Genomic DNA, 15,607 nt, shown 5'->3' with positions numbered 1-15,607 from the left:
ATTGCCTCCACGTCATGTTTGTTTATAGATTTACTTCCATGTCTCCTGGTATGTTATTTAGCTATTTTTGTGTTTCATGTACTCCTTATGTATGTGTGTGTTTTTGACTGAACTGAAATAATGTAAAATAAAGACTATTATTGTTATTGTTATCACTATGTAAGCAAAGAACGAAAAAAAAATCTTATTCAAGAACAATAAAAAGACAAACACACACTGATGGTAAATTTGGACAACAAAAACATTATTTTATTTTCATCAAATTACTGTTATCAAAATCAAAAAAAGTCCTTTACAAATACAGGATCGTTGTGTTCATACAAATCAACATGTTACATAAATACACCAACAATTCCTTAACACAGACACACAATTTATATTTACCAACAAAAAAGCACAGAAGGTTGAAATACATAATCATAGGACTACATAAATGGTATTATGGTAATCTTTTTCATAATGTGTGTGTGTGTGTGTGTGTGTGTGTTTGTGTGTTTTGTGGGGTTTTCAATGTGTGTGTGTGTGTGTGTGTGTGTGTGTGTGTGTGTGTGTGTGTGTGTGTGTGTGTGTTTCGTGGGGTTTTCAGTGTATGTGTGTTGTCTAAACTACTGTCTGTGTCTCATCTAGGGCCAAGTTTTAAGGGGGCCTTGGGAGATGAGAGGTTCTTCTTGCCGTTGTGGGGCTTCACTTTCAGGTTTTGTTTTGGTGCCGTTTTCAAGTAAAAATGAAGCTGTCAGGGAAGAAATGAAGGAAGTAATGAGTCAGGCACACCAACACGTACAGACAACATTTTAAATACATCAAACCAAAGCTTTGTCTAAGGTTTTTTAAAGCATGTTTGGATTAAACCGACTACCTACTATCTTAACAAAGTGGTGAGTAAAATTGTGAGTCAGCTGAATCAACTGATACATTTCCTGACTTATGCAATAAGGTATGCCTCATACACACCAGTATAGCCTCAGCTGGTCCCACAGTGACGGTGCTGGTGGAGGGAACGTAACCCGGGGCAGAGACTGTCACAGTGTAGGTGCCTGGTAACAGGAGTCTGAAATAGTCACCATCCGCTCCTGGAGCAGCACACATATGGGAAGAAAAATATTATTATTTTCATGTTATTTTCATGGCTGCAATTTGAGTGGTTTTCTCAATGTATTTTTTTTTTGACCACTAGAGGGCAGCTTGTTCCATTCAAGTCTAAGTATTGACTGCACTTAGTATCAATTTGGAAGCAGTAAAATTCAGTTGTAAAAATAGCTGCTAAAAATAGACTTCTTTCCTACAATCACTGCTTATTTGACTCTAAAAGTCATTTTTTAATGACTTATTATAAGATCATTATAACATTGTGGACACTTATACATTGCTGGCCAACACATAAGCAGATATCTTAACACAAATCTAACTCACATACCTCTTTAACACTGGGGTTAAGGCGTTGAAAAGAAAAAATCCCTAATAAAAATGGAATAACAACCACATGTGTACAACAATGAACTGACACTCCTCCAACCCTTTCTCACCAGTAGTCATGTCATGGTTGATGCCAGCCACTGAGACCTCAGCTTTGGCGATAGGGTTGTTGTTTTCATCATACACCATGCCTTTTATCCCATGATGCACCTGAAAAAAGAGAAACCTTATTAACTACATACTGTAATTTCATTTATAGATGATGCTATTAAGAAATGAGTTTGTTTGCACCACCTAAAATATAGTGTACATGTGCTGATATAGTAGGGTTGGATATAGTGATCACAGAAAGGTTGAATGCTGCAGTGGGATCCTGCATCAATTGTAATCTGCATAAAGTCTCAAACTACTGTACGTTTCCAAAGAAACTTTCCAAAAGCTTTGACCTTACTGTATCAAAATTCCACAGTTCTGTGATCTGCAACAGACATATTGTATAACAAGATCAGAGCAGTATCTGCAGATCCCTTGAGTTTGCTCTGACTAATCAGTACCACAGAATAAGGTATGCATTTCTGAGCCCTCCCTCGTGGCTTAAGAAACACTATTAGCGGCAATGCATCACTGCAATTTATCGCAGCACTTTGACAAGTGGGATAAAGAGCATTTTGTCTTCAAACCAAGGCCTCTTTTTCATGCTTGACGGAAAGTAAAAGTCAGTTTACTTGTATTACACTGAATTTCACGCAGCTCATTTTGAGTCATTTCATCCAGGAAATCTTAGCCAATATTTACAGGAAGCCGAGGAATTGGACTCTTGACTTTTGGTAGCGTGTGTGGGTGTGTGGTTTGTGTCTTTCTTTATTTTTTGTATGTGTTCTGACCTGTTCCAGATATGAAACCAGTGCTTCACGGTTGCCCAGCCATTCTCTTGGCAGTGCAGATGCTGGGGGGAACTTATCACAGCTCAGCTCCAGGGTGATCTCAAAACAGTTGCTGTAGAGGTAGTTGAAGTCCTGCATGCCTGAAACACAGAGATGGATATAAAATGTAATTATGTGAGTCTTTACTTAGATTTCTAGAGAAGTCTTTGGATTTACAATATGCCCAACATCAGACAATCAGGCTTTCTTCATATTGGTTATGCAGTTTGAAATTGAACTATACAGCAGTACTTTTCATAGAAGTCAAATGCATATGAGGCCAGGATTGGGAGGGAAAGTTCAAATGTAAGCTCATAGACCATGACATAACACTTGGAGCAAATGGAGTTGTTAAAACAAACATAACGTACTCCTACTAAATGTGACTGTGGGCGTTTTCATCCAATTCGAAAGCTTCTACCCAAAAGCTCGACAGATTCACATTCCAAAGAAGAATCCAGACCAGCCCAGACCAGGATTTACACATCAAAGAAAAAGGGTATTGTTATTATTGCAGGCGTGGATTAACTGAAATTGAATATATGCCCAGGCAGGTTTAATGAACTCAGTGTACTGTAGCTTCCAAGCATCATATGGCAAAATATTACTATAAGTATTCATCAAATCTTACAAAGAAGCACAAGTTTCCCAATACTTTAACCAAACCAGGGAGGGTGAGGATTTTAACTTGCCTGCCAGTTATGAAGTAACTGGTAACAGCATCTAGTCGGCCAAGACCAGTAAATAATATTATATTAAACCTCACCCCTATAACAGTCCCACTGAGCATTCAGGCGCACATAAATGCAAAAACAGACCTCAAATATTCACTTTTTATATTCTACGTGCAACTGAAACACAGTCAATCTGCCATGATAAGAAATTTAATGTATTTACACATTACAGAACTGGCACTGAATGCAGAAATACTGTGCATGTATACATTTAAATCTGGGGTATTGCACATATGTCCAAAAGATGTGACAACATATGTTCATGAGTATATTTTTGAACTTATATGGCACCAGTACCAGTAAAATGAAATGAAAATGATTTTTCCTTTTCTCTATTGTTAGAACTACAGTAGTCTACAATCAAACAGTGCAGAGGAGATGGAGGTTGTTAACATAGGTTGCGAGACTGGTTGTGACAGTTACTAAACCTGAAGCTTATCCACTGGCCACACAGATTTTCAAAGGCTGTTACAGATCAAAGTCCACCTAAAGTCAAAGGTACATTTTTCTTCTTGTCCCTTCACTTGGAGTTTTGAGCTTTGCTGTGCACAATTATGTATGTGCAGAGTTTGACACTCAAAGATGGTTTTCACGTTGAACTGCTGAAAGGTGAAAACATTTGTGACTTAAAGACCTGTACCTATGAGCATGATTTGTGACATCACAGCTAGTCTGGAGCCAATCACAGTCCAGTATGCAATTTATAAAAGTGATGTGAAAATGTGATGCCTGCAGCACACACATACACACACACACACACACGCACACACACACACACACACACACACACACACACACTGAAAACAGACTTTCCAGTGAACAGTGAAGCAGGAGACATTTTGTATCCAGCAGTTCAACTTTTTAAATGAGCAATATTTGTGTATTCATATATTCTGTATTTTTCATTGCGGGAGAAGGATAAGATGTTATTGTTAAGGATTTTAACAAGGTCATTTAACTTTTTTGTGGAAAAAGCAGATGGAGATAGTCCTGTGGATATGAGTCAAGTCAAGTCACCTGTCTGAGGTAGGCGTCTGGCTGTGGTTCACTTGTAAACTTTAGCAGCTCAACAAAGGGTCAGTAGAAGTGCAGCTGCTGGTGTATAGGGGGTTGAAAAGAGTCAGGGAGTTCATGATGACACAGGGGAAAGGCATTTGATTCATGCCGAAAATTATGCCAGCACCTGCCATCATTTATGCAGGTGGCCTTGTGTTTCTTTGGAAGAGGAATGCTAATGGAAGCCTTCAAAACATTTTGCATATGGATGGAGAACAACCAAAGGGTTTTCATGTACAAGTGGTAGCAAGTCAGCATTGTGTTTAACAGTGCTGAGAGAAAAATGCCAGCTTGCTCTTACTCACAGGTTTCTTGTGAATGTGTTCTTCTCAATCTGCCTTTTTACTATGTGTTGGTGGGTGACGTACTAGGAGTTGTGTTTGTTTATTTTTTCTCATCCATTTTATAAATGGTCAAATGGTCAATGGCCTGGACAAAGATTCTCTCATATTAAAGCTAAACAGTACATTATGTATGTTTCTGAAAACATAAGATGCTAGAAATAGCATAGTTTGAAATGCCTTGTTTGATAGTTTGATTTGAATTTCGTGAGCCAGGAGCTTTACGTGCAGTAGACTTATTTACACAATGAATTTTTCAAATAGTAACTTTATAAAGTTTATATTCTGGGTAAACATCCACAGGAAATCTCCTGAGGTGCAGGTTGAGAGGATTCATTGGGAGGGTGGTCTTCAAGACAGCTAAAACAACCTGAGTTTTTGAACTGTATATCATCCAAAGATATTCCAGTAGAGCACCAGAATATAAATGTAGACCTGGAAATCTGAATTATATGTCCCCTTTAATATAGATTTGATTGTATACAAGATTAGATTATTCTAGTGGGATTATAGAGCTGCAGTCACTACATTTATTAAACCATAATAACTTCAGCAAACTTATGAAAGCTACACATATTCTTCCAAAAGTAATGTAAAAGTAAAAAGTAGGATTCCAGTGGGGTTTCTAGTGTTTTTAGTGTCTGACTTATTCATTTGCTTTCCATTCAGTAGGAGGTACAGAGCTTTTCGTCTTACCTTTGGACAGAGAGTACCAGCTGGCCCCGTTGGTGATCCCCTCATCAAAGAAGTCCCCACAGTTCCAACCCTTGTGCATCCAGCTATGAGCATATGAGTAGGTCCTCGCCAACTGACATTACACACATAAATGCAAATGTTGTTGATGATGTTCACAATCATCCGACAGTGATGATACCAGATGAGTATAACATTACCATCGGGAAAAAATTTAAAATCTGCTACACACGTTTCTGAAAATTTTGTCATCTGGAGTTGCTGCATAGGTGGTCCTCCCTCGGATGCGGGGGTCTCTCGACTTGTCAAATGGGTAATTGGCCACTACAGCTCCTCCATGGAGGTTGGCAGACAAGATGAAATTGTAGTTTTGCATCCACTTTATGACGGCCAAAGTCTCTGGTTCAACCTGTGGAAGATATTTAAATACTTTTAAGTATTACACGTTGCCTACACGTCGCCCCTGACATTTCCCAAACAATATCAGTGGACTGACATCTGGTTTTCTTTTCAACCAGAACCACTGGCTTCTCTGCTTGGCTGGTTACCCGGACAAATACTAGTTTTCTCTGCCCTGCAGTATGCAAGTATTTGCACTGTGACTTTTTTTGGTCCTCTTTTCACTTTTAAGCAACCATGTTAATCTTTAGGCAACCACGGTTACATTTTTCATGATATCCTCTGCCTTTCTGTCTCTCTTCCTCCTCCTCTGCTGCTGCTGCATTATATCTCATTTCATATAGTCTTATTCTTGATGAATCATGGCAGAATTTGTTCAAAGCCTTTAATGGAAAAAAGATGAGTTTACAAGATGATGCACTCTACCAGGATGGAAACGTAATAGTTATTTCTACAGCAGCCAACAGTGTGCTATCTTTTTAGTCTATTTACATCATTGAATAACATCTAACAAATTAATATTTACCTGATTAAATTCCAGTTAATACTGCCAGTTTATTTTTACTGTCAGCACTAACTATGCTTACACACTTCTCGCCATAAATCAAGAATGGAGACAAGAGGTAATACCTCTCCTTGAATAAGGTATGCAGGACAATAAACACAGTCTGGTTGTGTTACATGTGTGAGAATAATCAAGTCGTTCAGAGTGTACTGGCCTTGAACGCAGCACTTGTGACCAAGAAGTGCAAATTCTACTGGCAGGTATTTATTATGTGTGGATCTTTATATACACCCATGCTTGCTTTGAAGTTGGAGCTTTCAAAATGGTGTAGGATTACAAATGAAGGACACACACACACACACACACACACACACACACACACACACACACACACACACACACACACACACACACACACACACACACACGCACACACACACACACACACACACACACACATACACACACACACACAAATTCACACAAATAATCATATCTTAGTGTTAAAACTCATCTGAGCCAACACAGAATATCAAACCGCCTTGAATACAAATAAATGCAAATTCCATAAACTGGGTTACTCAGTGGTTCACTGGCAGACAATTCAAGGTTAGTTTTCACATTGTAGGAGAGATATCCTCTGCAGGCAAATCAATTGTCAGTGGATACTCTTGCAAAAGCACAGGCTGGACTGATGGTATGAGGTGGGTCCTTTTTCAGAGGTTAAGTAAATACGTTTTTTCTAAAAACAGACCCCGCTGCCAGACTACAGCTGATGAAAAACGTTTTTAAAAATGGATTCCTGAGTGAATAAAACCATAAATACGACATCTACAAAAAAGAAAGAATGAAACAAGGACAAAAGCTGGCCCTGTTTTCCAGTTAAAAGATTTAAGAATTAAAACTATGCTTTGGTCCCTAAATAACGCCCCTGCCTAATCTGAGTCTTGGCATGAATAAGTGAATTTCCTTAAAATGTCAAACTATTCCTCTAGTTAGCTACTTGATGCTTCCTTGGAACTTTCCATTGTTAGCCCTGTATGACAAATTATCTAACGACAAATGATTGTGCTGTCAATCTTCTCATTTAACTCAGCCAAAAAGCAAAGAAATGCATTTTCCAGTCAAACTATTCCAAAAACAAGAAGAGCGTTAAGATTAGCCCCCCTAACCTGTCACCCAGAACATTTTTTTCATATCTGTCCTGTCTTACTTGGACATATTTTTTGGAGCAAAAAAAATTAAACTCAATCTTCTGGATGGAAACTCATCATTTGGCTAATTAAACGATGCTAATGTAGCATGGCTGAGCCTGCTGGTGAGCACAGGGGGCTTGAGGCTTTATGAGAGAAGCACCGTCTGAGAGGATGTAATCCTGACTGGCATGAAAGAAGTATCTATAACAGTGGCACAGTTACTCTTTTGTGTTTCCCCTTCAGGAGGCAGTCATGTGGGGAGACAGCCAGCCTGGGAGGACCAGTGTTTTCAGTGCATTTTCAGTCAAGGAACTAAAAATTAGCAATCAACAGCTGTCCTCTGCTTGGAAACAAACCAATGCATAGTGTCACCTTGTAAAAAATGTAAAAAGATGAATATCTATGTAGTGTTGTGGCAGTATGTTGAAATATGTACCTATGAATGTTATACATTCCTAAAGTAATGCTACTGCATCACATTATAACTTTAATTCCTGTCTTTAACTTTACAAGAGGTATATTATACTTTCAGAGTGTATTATATCATTCATTTTAAAGTTCAAGTGTGTAACTCTGACACCAAGCGTTTAGAAATGGTACTGCAGCCCACATTCAAAACACGGGAGAGAGCTGTCACTCCGCGCCCCCTCCTTCTAGAGTTGACGTTCACGCGGGTTGCCAGTTATTGGACATGATCCTGCATGCGCGAGACAAGCGCAACATGGTCCATTTCGGGGGGAGGGGGGACATGTCACACAAACACAAATACACACACACACACACAGTCACTCTCTAGTGCGTGCTCTTGCTGGTTCACTCCAGATTCCGGGAGAATATTTGCGGGTGTCATGGAGACGCTATCAATCACAGTGTAAGTTGACCGGCTAATGTGTATGTTATTATTACTCATTGTTGAACATAACCGCTGTGAAATAATCCGAAAATAACGTGTTATTGATCTGATTAACACAACATCACACACACACACACACACACACACACACACACACACACACGCACACACACAGTGAGTTAGCTGCTCCTCTCCTGTGTGGTGTAGAGTTGTCTGACTCCGTACATTTTCAGCGTCTCCATGTTTCAAAGGCATCTCCTATACATACCCTTGTTTTGTTTCTCAAATTGTCACGACGTATTTGAGAGTCATAACAAGGCTTTTTTGGTTTTGTAACATCAGACATTATCTGCAATGTTCCTAGCTGCAGCTCAGTGGTAACTGGCAACCTGGATGCTGAAACGCTACTGACTTTGTGATTGGTACATAGGTGGTGTGTGGCGCATCAGGCCAAAACACAAAATGACAACATAAACATTACTTGTAGGCTGCGACTTAGCTTTTCAAATGTGAATATTCTGGCTGGACTACTACTGTCAGTGATATCAGTGTTTGAAATTAACATGATTCCTTAATGTCTGGTGACATGTCAGGGCCATTTTATCATTACTTGGAATATATTTCTTACATACGGCTACTCTAATTGATGATATACAACAATAATGACAGAAAGACTCCAAAGGAGTGTTACAACATTTCAATTACATTGTTTATTTTCAAAATTATTATTGTATCATTGCCTTCAATAAATATCATCATAATGTTATAATGTGACACATATTCATATTATTACGATATTATTATTCTTTAATTATATACTGTAATGCTATCAGTTACAAGCAGGAGGGACAAAAGGTTAGACCAATTTAGCCAAAAATTTAAAGGAAATTAAGTAACTCTGGAGCAGCCTTCCCCTCCTAGTAGTAACCACTTTCAGTATTTAACGACAAACCCCAAAGGATCTGACCTTAAGACTTAAAACTTTTCAGCCAACTATCAGCAATAGTTTGACAGCAAACTCTAATTCTTCTCTTTCCTCTCTGTTCATTTTACACCACAGTGGTCTAAAATAATAAGTGCAGAGTGAAATACAGAGGAGGCCATTCAGTCATCCAGAATGAAACTATTTCTTTCCCGCAGCCAATCTGAACTATGTAACCTGCAGTATGGAGCCACTAATGTAATAGATCAGCTGCCAAAATGTTTTTATTCCATTGAATGATGAAGTTTATCCTTCTAGTTTTGTTCACAGTGCAGGGCAAGTTTCTGTTTCGAATCATTTTTAATGGACAGGACATGAGTTTCATGTCCTCCCAATACAACCATACCAGCAGAGATGAGAGATGTGTTTTTGCCAAGTTGAAAATATTTCAAGGAGCTTTTTTTAGTATTTGTTATCATTTGAAGAAAGTTTCTGAAATATAGAAACTCAGCTATGAATTCATTAATTTTAGTGACATTAAAGGTTTGTACTGCATGAGTCAGGCACTATCTGAAGGAAGCAGGTTTCAGATTCTGAGACCGCAAAGAAGGCCAGTTTAAATTCTGATGGCAGCGACAAAAAGCAGCTGAAAACTGTCACATACTGTACGGCCTCTTATCAGGTGTTATATAAAAGAGTGAGATAGCAATGGCTGCTTCAGAGGCTCCCATATTATTCTATTCTGGCATCCTTTTAAATTTACAAAGCTAATTATAAGCTTGTAGACAGCAAATGTCAAAATATTCAAACTAACTTGTTTAAGGTTGTACAGTGAATCTAAATGCTATTTTTAGCAATGCTTTTGTTTCACTTTGTTGGAAAGAGGGAGGCCCGCCTATTTTAGATTGCAAAGGAAAGAGGCCTCTTTCTGACCCATAGGAGGAAAAGTACAGTTTATATGAGGAGATATAGGTTTACAAGAAAACACCCATCCACATGGTGAGACTGTGTGAACCTTAAACACAGCACAGGCAAACATATACAAAAGGGCCAGGCTTTAAATCATCCTACTGTGTGATTCATGTTTAAATTTATGGACAGTTTCTTAGTTTTATTTACGAAAAGCTCAACTGGCAGTGCAATCTAATCTAGTGCAAATCTCACAAATTCAGATATGTCAACAGAGTTAAAGCCAAGATAACTCTGGTATGGTACAGTTGCTCATTATTCAAGTCCATATTCAAACATTGTACACACACTCACACCAGCATGAGAAATGTACTCCATCTATCTTCCTCTCTCATCCACACATGCTCAGACCCCCACATGTCTGCACGTACACATTTCCCTTAGAGACTTGACAGATAGATACAGTAAATGGGGTCTTGTGTGTGGCCTGTGTATTTATCCAGTAGCACTGACCTGTTGCTCCCAGTTGTCCGGCAGCGGCAGGTGGTGGTTTCGTCCGTTGGTCTTCTCATAGTAATACATGAGCGCATTCAGGTCTGGAAAGTTCCGGTTCAGGTCGATATCTCTGGCGTTACCTCGACCCACCAGGTAGCCGTTGAACTCTGGACCCTGTTGACCCACAGACAATATATTGAGTTTCTAAATGTTGCTTTTGCCACTTGAGTGATTGGAATATTATGTTTTTGCATCTGGGGTTTTAGTGTATTTAAGATATTACTTTATGTTACTTGGAAGCAGCAAAGGAAAACTGACCTTCATACTGCACAAACTGCACAGGCAGCTGCAGTGAACTGACAGTAAATTATTTTCCAACAGTTTCTTTTTTTGGTGGGATGGGGGAGATATAACATTTAACTCACAATGATTTATTTGTATTCTTAGGAATTCAAACTCAAATCATTCCCAATACGGCTTTAAAGGACATTGAAGTTAAACCAACCAAGACAGAAAACTCCAAGGCAGTCAGAGTCTTGAGTGCAATATTAAGCCTTTAATATCACATGGCAGACACTCTATTGAATCTTTTTAGGGATGACAATGCCGGTCTCTCTGTCAGACAGCCAGTCCACCACTTGTCCTAACTGAAATATTTTAACAATTATTGGAGGATTCCTAGAGGATGAATCCTACCGACACTGGTGACCCTGATTTTCCTGCCACCATGAAGTTCGCTTTTTTTTTTTTACTGACAGCTACATGATGGATTGCTATGAAAGTTGGAACAGATAACCATGGTGCCCAGAGGATGAATCCAAAGGATTTTAATGATTCCATGACTTTTCCTCCAGCACAATAATAAGGTTGATATGTGTGGTTCTGGGAAAGGTCTCAACAACTATACAATCGGGATGAACTGTAATCGATTTGGTGATCTATAAACTAGTTTGTCCAATACTTTGGTTTATGGCCAAATACATGCAATACTAATAATATTCTGTTGGCCTCAGCTGTACTTTGTGCTAAGTGCTAAATAGCAAATTTTAGGATTTTTCGCATTTGTTGTGACTCTAAACATCATTTTCATCACTGAGTATCAAATTACTTTTCATTTACTGACTATAAAGCAAAAATGCACTCTAGTTTTCTTAGGAGCATATTCTTAAAAAATGATTAATTCCAAAGTGTCTATCTCCATTTGGAATTTCACAATACCCCCATGCATAACAGACTTCTCTGCTGTAAGACAACAAGATATTTTTCTTGTTTTTCTTCAAAAGCTCAAACAGTACTAAAAATCAACACTATATGCTATCTAGGATGCTGGGCAATGAAGCAGCCTTCCAATTGTTTTCCAGATGCTTCTGCACCCAAACATCTGTTTATGCAACAAAATATAGTGTGGTCCCTGTGTGTCATCTGAGTGGCAACACGAGAGAACGTCACGGGCAATTGGCCTGTTCAGGACATATATTTAGTCTCAAAGAGATTGTGCACATGTGTGTGTATTTGTGGGAAAGGGAGTTGCATATGTGTCTGTGTCACAGCCCATATAATTACCCCCAGTAGAAAGCAAAGGGCTCCCTCAGGAAGCTGATAGATGGGATTATTACAGACATTACAGGCTACAGTAGAGGATTTAAGTTACAAAAAACTTCCAGTTAGTGTTTAGCTCCTAGTTGCTTGTATAAATCAAAACAGTCACCTATTGTTGAAGTCAGATATGTTGTGTGTTGTGCTGTGATTTAACATTCAGGTGTTTAGTGTTACTGAGGCTGAGACTTGGACCTTTCTAACATTTCCATTGGCAAGAAAACAATTAAGAGAAAATGTGGAAACTTTTTTTCCACAAGTGGCAAATGATTGCTGAAGAAAATCAGCCTACACCAGCCTTCCTTTGGGAGATTTCTCCTGGTTTTCTTGTAGGGGCGTGCAAGCGTAGGATCTCCAATGGTGTTTCAGGGTGTATATTACCTGTCTGGCAGCCACCTCGTAGCCATCAGGGTTCATGGAGGGCATGATGTGGATGCGCGTGTCATGGATCAGCCTCATGATCCGCTGGTTTCCGGCTCGATACTCCTCGCACAGAAACTGGGAGAACTTAATGAGCAGCTCACGGCCGAGCACCTCATTGCCGTGCATGTTGCCCACGTACTTGAACTCAGGCTCCACTGGGAAGGAAGTGAAGAGGTGGAGGGGGAAGGCGTCAGGTCAAGAAGCCAAATAGTGTTGCCAAGCGTGACATTTAAAATGACTTCTTGAGCATGGACACATGCATGAGCACACTCACACATATCAAAATACTTTAGATCCCAGACTTAATGAGTAGGCTTTCTGTTTTGTGTTAGAATGCTTATTTTGTATTCCATTTCATTTTCTTGAGTTTTTTTTTTCTTATCCAGTGTCTTGGGTTTCTACATTACAGAATTTATCGTCACATGACCTGAACAAATTAATAACATAAATAAAGTAAGTTTTTCAACTATTCACCATTCACAACTGTAATGTTTTTACATTATTTCAGCATCTTGATAAGGAGGTTCTTGAGGTTCTGATGAAGTTGAGTTGTGAGGAGTGATTCTGATTGCAACTGATTGGATTATTTGACTAAGGTAATCTTGCATTCCTGTGGATATCTGTCACTGATTGGGTGAGACAACTATCCAAACAGTGTCTCACTGTATTGGGTCATCCCAGGGATTCCTTCATTAATCACTGCTGCAGCGCTGTAGAGGACCAAGGACCCCAAAACACAGGAGCCACTGAGCTATGGAGGTATACAGCTAGAACTGAGGTATAACCTCAGAAATGTTTAGTGCTACCTTGTGAATTTACATTATAACCATGGGACATAACACTGTATTGTGATTGTTCTGTTCTTCTGCTCAAGAGAAGAAGTAAATGTAGTTTTTGGAGGATTGGGGTATTGTTTGGGTGAACAGATACGTCCAAATTTATGAACATCCTTCACTAATTGCTTCAGGCACCCAAATGGCAACTTGAGCGCTGCAATTCACCTCCTTTTCTTTAACACAGGGCCAACTGGCCTTGGGTTCAGAAAACAGTGTTGGCTCTAGCATGCAGCTTTAAACACACACACACACACACACACACACACACACACACACACCAAGCAGCATGTGAAAGATCTGAACTTCCTAAAGGAGGCAAGTGGGTTGACCCAGACAAGACCTCAGGTCACTCCCCTCCGTGAAGTGCACGGTTCCTGTTTTTCACCCTCGGTCACCTTGCAACAGAACAGGCGCACATCCTTCTATTCTACTGAAGGAAACCCCTGCGTGTGCAAACGCAGGAAAAATGCAAGCTAAGCCCCAGCCAAAACAGCATTCCCTGTAGTTGTCAAGCTTTGTTTTTTTCCCTCTCTTCTAGATGCTATTAAATAATGCAAGACTGGAAAAATCATCAAAATCACTTAAATGAATGTGACCCTTTGGCTTGTTTCCAATGAAAATATTAGATATGATGAGGTTATTATGTTTTTAATTTGTAATCTATAACCAAAATAAATACCTGAAGAGCTGATTCTGTGGTTAAGAGTCGAGGGGGGAAAAAAGCAGAGCTTTTGCAAGATCGGGTTCAGGGTTAAACCCTTGTTGACTCAAAGTGAACTTTTATGTCATCTATTCAACTTTGAATAACACCCTACATTTTGTGAGTGGCTGGATGGCAAATATTTGAAATTAATCACAGATGTTACCACAATTCTTTCACTTTCCCATTTTCTCTTTCTCATTGAGTTTTCCGCATATTACACTCCATTTTTTTTTTAACCAAAGAAACCTCCTCCTCTTGGCTATTGGGCCTTAAAATAACAGATTACACAGAAATTCAACTTCAAAAATCAAATGCTTTCATTTCTTGGGGAAAAAAAACCCAAACCCCCCACAAACTGTGTGTCTCCTGCCAGCTATGTTCTCACTCCACACAGCAAAAAGTGAAAAACAAATGGGCAACCAATGACAGAGCCTGTACATTTGAAATCCATAATCTCATAAAAAAAAATGTGTCTTTTCCACCAGAACATAGTATAATGTTTGTTAAATCATCTGTAAAATTCAGCATTCAGTCCGTGTGCTTGCTTAACATGAAGTCTTAAATGATTTTCAGATTATTGCAAGTTATTGTTGAATTAAAAAAATCCTCATAAAAAACTTCAAATCTTAATGCATGTCCATTCACACTGCACTATCAAACAGAGAATCAGGTGTTACTCACATGCTTCATGGATGCCCGGGTTATCACTGAACTCCAGCACATAGAGGTGGCGCCCCTCCACGCTGCGACCAATGCTGTATATGCGTGTGATGTAGGGGCAGTCACTGTGCACTGCATACAGGGCTCTCACCATCTCCTCGTAGCGGTGATGCTGGAACTCTGAGCCTGACACCCGGATCCCCATCAGCCCAAGCAAGACAGCGGCGAGCCAAGGAAGAGTCCAACCCTGCTTCATGGTCCCTCAGCCTAAGTTGTGCAGCACAGGAGGAGAGCGGAGGAGAGGAGGCAGGAGAAGAGACTGCCTGCAACTATGCAACACACTCTGTCTCACTCTCTGTACCCCTGCTGCTCTTTCAGATGTATATTTATCTCTTCACACACTACACATACTCTTTGCTTGCTCTTTTCTTTCTCTCTTGTTCCCCCTTCTTTCTCCTGCTCTCCCTCTCTCTGCCTCCTCCCACATAACAGTCCTCACACTGAAGAGCAAGTAAGGACAGCCCCCCGCTCCTTCTTTGTCTCACTCTCCTCCTCCAACAGCTGCTTCTCTCACTCTTTCTTTCCCTTTGGGTCCTTGTCAAGTACATGCTACTTGCTTTATTGGCACTTAGAAAGCTTCTGCTTCAAGAAGTTCACCCCACAGCCCTCTCAGGTCTCTGCACACACAATCTGAATTTCATTTTGTCTCTGAGACACTCATTTTCTATCCCTTTCTTTGTCTCTAACTCATGTTCTATACTCCCTTCCTGGGAAAGAGGGTTGTTTCCACGGCACTGCTCTCCCCAACCCCTGCAGCCCTCAATCATCCATTCATTAACTCTTAAGTCAACACACAACCCCAGTGTGTGTGTGTGCATGCATGCACGTGTGCCTGCACTCCGATGAATCAGTGTGAAAGCTCTTTCGCAACCTTTGGACTGATTTGTTGT

The 15,607-nt window shown here is 39.7% G+C and overlaps 1 protein-coding gene across 1 annotated transcript; it reads right to left on the bottom strand.

The window, feature by feature from the left end:
• Positions 1-223: 223 nt before the first annotated feature.
• Positions 224-15,145, bottom strand: cpn1 (carboxypeptidase N, polypeptide 1). The gene is made up of 9 exons (XM_053340742.1): positions 14,679-15,145; positions 12,417-12,613; positions 10,458-10,613; positions 5,393-5,569; positions 5,164-5,275; positions 2,298-2,437; positions 1,524-1,623; positions 952-1,070; positions 224-730 (listed from the first exon to the last, which is right to left on the bottom strand). Exons 1-9 carry the CDS (start codon positions 14,911-14,913, stop codon positions 620-622), a joined length of 1,347 nt encoding a protein of 448 aa, XP_053196717.1. The 5' UTR covers positions 14,914-15,145; the 3' UTR covers positions 224-619.
• Positions 15,146-15,607: the final 462 nt, after the last annotated feature.

Source organism: Scomber japonicus, chromosome 20 (genome assembly GCF_027409825.1).
Source record: "Scomber japonicus isolate fScoJap1 chromosome 20, fScoJap1.pri, whole genome shotgun sequence".
Lineage (NCBI taxonomy): Eukaryota > Metazoa > Chordata > Actinopteri > Scombriformes > Scombridae > Scomber > Scomber japonicus.
This window is presented reverse-complemented; position numbering and strand designations above follow the sequence as displayed.

What these genes read in the sequence shown, in the direction of transcription:
- cpn1 (XM_053340742.1), bottom strand. Translation starts at nt 14,913, where the DNA reads ATGAAGCAGGGTTGGACTCTTCCTTGGCTCGCCGCTGTCTTGCTTGGG. An exon ending in CTGGTACTCTCTGTCCAAAG is followed by an intron (nt 2,438 to 5,163) that starts GTAAGACGAAAA and finishes TCTGTGTTTCAG; the next exon opens with GCATGCAGGACTTCAACTAC. An exon ending in TGGTTTCATATCTGGAACAG is followed by an intron (nt 1,624 to 2,297) that starts GTCAGAACACAT and finishes CTCTTTTTTCAG; the next exon opens with GTGCATCATGGGATAAAAGG.